Source organism: Spinacia oleracea, chromosome 3 (genome assembly GCF_020520425.1).
Source record: "Spinacia oleracea cultivar Varoflay chromosome 3, BTI_SOV_V1, whole genome shotgun sequence".
Classification (NCBI taxonomy): Eukaryota; Viridiplantae; Streptophyta; class Magnoliopsida; order Caryophyllales; family Amaranthaceae; genus Spinacia; species Spinacia oleracea.
Genome location: NC_079489.1, coordinates 109883668 through 109886443, shown reverse-complemented (window position 1 = coordinate 109886443; position 2776 = coordinate 109883668). Strand labels below are relative to the sequence as shown.

At 45.4% G+C, this 2776-nt stretch overlaps 1 protein-coding gene across 1 annotated transcript; it reads right to left on the bottom strand.

The window, feature by feature from the left end:
* Positions 1-879: 879 nt before the first annotated feature.
* LOC110779142 (uncharacterized) lies at positions 880-2376 on the bottom strand. Its single transcript, XM_056839500.1, has one exon. The coding sequence runs from the start codon at positions 2374-2376 to the stop codon at positions 880-882; it is 1497 nt and encodes a 498-aa protein (XP_056695478.1).
* Positions 2377-2776: the final 400 nt, after the last annotated feature.

Here is a 2776-nt window from a genome sequence, read left to right as displayed (position 1 = left end):
GTCAAAATAAAAGTCACATTCCTTTTGGAGGAGGTTGGTGAGAGGCCGGGCGATCAAAGAAAAATCCTTAATGAACCGCCTATAGAAGCCGGCATGCCCAAGAAAGGACCGGATCCCCTTAATATTTACCGGGGGAGGTAACTTCTCTATCACTTCGATTTTTGCTTGATCAACCTCAATCCCACGATGAGACACCTTGTGCCCTAGAACAATTCCTTCCTCCACCATGAAGTGGCACTTTTCCCAATTGAGAACCAAGTTGACCTTTTCACACCTTGCAAGACACTTCCCAAGATTGATGAGGCATTCGTCATAGGTGGATCCTCCCACCGAGAAGTCATCCATGAACACCTCCATCTCTTCTTCAAGCATATCACCAAAAATGCTCATCATACACCTTTGGAACGTTCCGAGAGCATTACAAAGCTCGAATGGCATCCGCCTATAAGCAAACGTTCCATAGGGACAAGTGAAAGTAGTTTTCTCTTGGTCTTCCGGATTAATTGGGATTTGAAAGAATCCGGAATAACCATCAAGATAACTAAAGTACTTGTGCTTGGTTAGACGCTCAAGCATTTGGTCAATGAATGGGAGGGGAAAGTGATCCTTTTTGGTAGAGAGGTTGAGTTGATGATAGTCGATACACATGCGCCACCCGGTTACCGTTCAGGTGGAAATAAGCTCCCCATGTGAATTCTTGACTACCGTCATCCCCCCTTTTTTTGGAACCACATGGACCGGGGATACCCATCGGCTATTCGAGATAGGATAGATAACCCCGGCTGCCAAAAGCTTCATGATTTCCTTCTTAACCACCTCTCCCATAGGTGGGTTAAGTTTTCTTTGCCTCTCACGATGTGGGACAACATTGTCCTCAAGCTAGATATGATGCATGCAAAGGGTTGGGCTAACACCCTTCAAATCACCAATGGTGTAGCCCAAAGCCCCTTGATGACGTTTCAAAACATTAATGAGCTTGAGCACTTGCTCGTCATCCAAAGACGAATTGATAATGACGGGGTAAGAAGAATTTAGACCAAGAAAGACGTACCTTAAGCTCGAAGGTAGAGGTTTTAGCTCTACCTTGGGAGCTTCCTTACCAATTTGGGGGGCATGATCATCCAAAGCTTTCCTTCCATCAAGCACGAGCAAGCATTGCTCCGATTGATCACAAGGTGGGGTGGAATCCATTAGTCTCTTGTATTTAGCCGCTTCAACCCCTTGATCACCTAAGCCATCTCTATTCAAAAGAGAAAACTCAAGTGGATCGTTAGTGGTGAGCAAATGCTCATGCATGTCATGCACCAAAGGATCAAAAGAGTCTACCAAGAAACATTTCTCATTGGTAGAGCTAGGGTAGCTCATGGTTTTATTCAAGTCAAAGAACAAGCTATTCATCCCTACTTTCAAGGTAATGTTCCCTTGCTTGACATCAATTATAGCCCCCGCCGTGGCTAAGAATGGGCGGCCTAGAATAATAGGGACATGCACGTCCTCATCAATGTCTAGGACCACAAAATCAACGGGGATCACAAATCCACCAACTCTCAAAGGTACATCATCAATCTTGCCGATAGGATATTTGACCGAACGGTCGGCAAGTTGCAATGTAATGTTGGTTGGGACAAGATCACCAACTTCAAGCTTGGAGAACACCGAATAAGACATTAGAATAACACTAGCCCCCAAATCACACAAGGAGTTGCTTATTTCAAGCTCCTTGATAGCACAAGGGATAGAAAAACTACCCGGGTCTTTGAGTTTGGGTGGCATTTTGTTAAGAATAATAGCACTACAATTTTCGGTGAGATTCACCGTCTCCTTTACGTCACAATTTCGCTTCCCACTCAAGATTTCCTTAAGGAATCGTGAGTAGGTAGGCATTTGTTTTAGCGCATCCGTAAAGGGGAGAGTGATATGCAATTTCCGAAGGACCTCAAGAAATTTTGCGAATTGCACATCCAACTTGTGTCTTATGAATCTTTGGGGGTAGGGAAGTTTAGGAGTGGGGAGAGGTAGAAGAGTTGCCACCTTGGGGGTGGTAGTATCACCCTTATCATTAATGGGAGGCTCCTCTTCTACCACATCATTGTCACTCGACTCAATGACTCCCTCTTGATCTTCCCCATTGGGTTTAGAGACCTTATTAGCTCTAGGAACATCATCAAGGATTTTTCCACTCCTTGTCACTATAGCATTCATTTGCCTTGGAGCATGACTTTGGGGTGGAAGAATAGTAAGCACATGATGTTCCCTAACGGTACTAGCAAGTTGAGCTAATTGGTTTTCAATCACCTTCAATTGAGTGTTGGATTGTTTGAATCCATCCTCAAACTCAATGTTCTTCTTGAGTTGCGCCCCCACAAACGACTCCATGAGAACCTCAAGATTCGACTTGAGAGGCGGGAGTGGTGGAGGTGCAACGCCATAACCACTTGGGTTAGATTGATATTGGTTGCCAAAGGTCCTCGGTCCATTGAATCCGGGAGGTGGCAGATGAGAAGCACCATAAGGAACTCCCGAGTTCAAAGGATAACCCCCACTTGAGGCACCCCTAAATTGCCCATAAGAGTAGTTATAACCCCCTCCACCTTGATGGTTGGGATTATAACCCCCTTGGTTATATTGGCCTTGATTGCCAAAACCTTGAGATTGACCGTAGGGCACTTGGCTTTGATAGCCTTGTGCTCTATAGCCACCTCGGCCTTGGTTATCATACCCACTTCCTTGGCCATAACCTTGGTGGGGACCATACATGGAGGGCCCTCTAAGTTGC

Excerpts from the sequence above, each read along its gene's own strand:
- LOC110779142 (XM_056839500.1), bottom strand. The coding sequence starts at position 2,376 with ATGGAGTCGTTTGTGGGGGCGCAACTCAAGAAGAACATTGAGTTTGAG.